Raw genomic sequence first — 1,766 nt, 5'->3', positions numbered from 1 at the left:
AATTTTTGACTGCTACTTAGTATCCGCAATAGGTCTGAAAAAATATCTAAAAATATCAAATTTAGATATTTGTACCCTGTCGAAGTAAAGAACCATGGCATATATGTTTGGAATAGATTCCATTTTGAGAGAGTTGAAAAAGCACTATCTCGTTGAAAGGTTCTATCCATCTGCCCTTTGTCAACGCATTTTTTTAGGCAAAGACTCCGTTTTTTCCTCTGTAAATATTTCTCAGAACATGGAGTGTGAATCAAACCCACGTTTGAATTGAAATTGAGATACTGATGCAAGCTCTTCTCTTCTGAATCGGATAGATTCATATCTGAAAGAGTTTGACAATACGTTCTTTCCAAATTTACTCTTTGTCCCTCTATTAGAGGTGTTCCAGAAATGTCTGCAATCGAGTAAATAGCTCTACGAACTAATGGATCGGATCGAATTGGAAAATGGAAAGATTTGTACAAGTTATACCTTTCGTCACCACTTTGTGGAAAATCGTTAGATATGAATATGTTAGATACCTGTGACTCGATTGACGAAGGTGAAATAGTATCTCTCTCCAAAAAAGCATGTTTTTTTTTACCACCACACGAAGAAAATATTTTGTTGTGAATGAACAAGATAGTGAGGAATTGTCCATACGTAAAATCAGAATTATTGAGACGGGCCTTTTCCACATAAAAAGGGAATCTTTTGTTACAATAGAAGCAGAAGTGATGTGGATTATTCAAGAATCGAAGTCGATTTGCTTTAGAAAAAGAAGATATCAATGAACTTCTCTGAAATGGTTTCACGGGATTCAGCCAATTGTCTTGATCGTGGGATACGATTGAGAAATAGGAATCCGTGTTATCAAAAGATTTCCTGCGATTCTTTCTAGTATGGAATGAGTCAATCATCCACTTTGGTATCTTATTGAACAAAAATGGTGATATTGTTCCTCCATTGATCAAGAATTTCGATTTTTGAGAAGTATTATGATCATCCAATAAAAAGGGTTTCAATTTTTTAAAATGAACGATTTGAAGACCTATTGATTCTAACAACTGATTGCAGGGTTGATCGTTCGGACCTTTCAATTCATAGATGTGGATCTCAGACCTATGAATGGGGATATTCTCGAAACTCACAAAGAAAAAAGGAAGTGAGTTAGACAAAAAGAGAAGTAACTTGGACAAAAAACGAAGTAACTTGGACAAAAAGAAACGAAGTGACTTAGACAAATCTTTTTTATCAATAACCTCAGACCAATCAATCGAATATTGATTAATACATAATCGATCGAACACTACTTGAAAACGGCTCTTCCGCTCAGAAACGAAATGTTTCAAATGCTCCTGGAAATTCTTGCTCCCATTGGACCATTTGTATCTATATGCATTAGGATCCCGATTTATGGATCTCTCGGTTCGAGAAAGAAAAATAAGAGGATCGAACCATTTCTTCTGACTCTTTTTCAAATTCGATAAATGTTGGTTGATCGTATCTTTCATTATAGTTCTATGATTCAGAGTATCATTTCCTATTAGATCCCTTTGAATTCCATATTCGAAGTTGCGATCAGGTCTCTTCATTAAAAAGAATCGATTCAATACATTTCTTATGTACCCATAGGGACTATATTGGAATTGGATTTGAATCAGATTTCGGATCAATCTATATTGATTGACTGCCTCCATTATGTTGTTGCTAGCAAATACCACTCTTTTTGGTTTTGGATCTTCAAAAAAATTCCCGCAGGAGATCCGGACCCAATTTTTTCTGAT

At 34.9% G+C, this 1,766-nt stretch overlaps 1 protein-coding gene across 1 annotated transcript in view; it reads right to left on the bottom strand.

The window, feature by feature from the left end:
* Nucleotides 1–1,057: 1,057 nt before the first annotated feature.
* LOC125600259 (protein Ycf2-like) overlaps nucleotides 1,058–1,766 on the bottom strand; it is a gene marked incomplete at its 3' end in the record, with an annotated part of 7,638 nt that continues 6,929 nt past the window's right edge. Inside the window, 1 exon segment of the mRNA XM_048773088.1 lies at nucleotides 1,058–1,766. This exon segment is cut by the window's right edge and continues 6,929 nt beyond it. Coding sequence (XP_048629045.1) covers nucleotides 1,058–1,766 — 709 coding nt within the window.

The sequence above is a fragment of the Brassica napus genome, unplaced genomic scaffold, assembly GCF_020379485.1.
Source record: "Brassica napus cultivar Da-Ae unplaced genomic scaffold, Da-Ae ScsIHWf_2165;HRSCAF=2818, whole genome shotgun sequence".
In the NCBI taxonomy this organism is placed as follows: Eukaryota; Viridiplantae; Streptophyta; class Magnoliopsida; order Brassicales; family Brassicaceae; genus Brassica; species Brassica napus.
The sequence above is the reverse complement of the archived record's forward strand: the minus strand, read 5'-3'. Positions and strand labels throughout refer to the sequence as shown.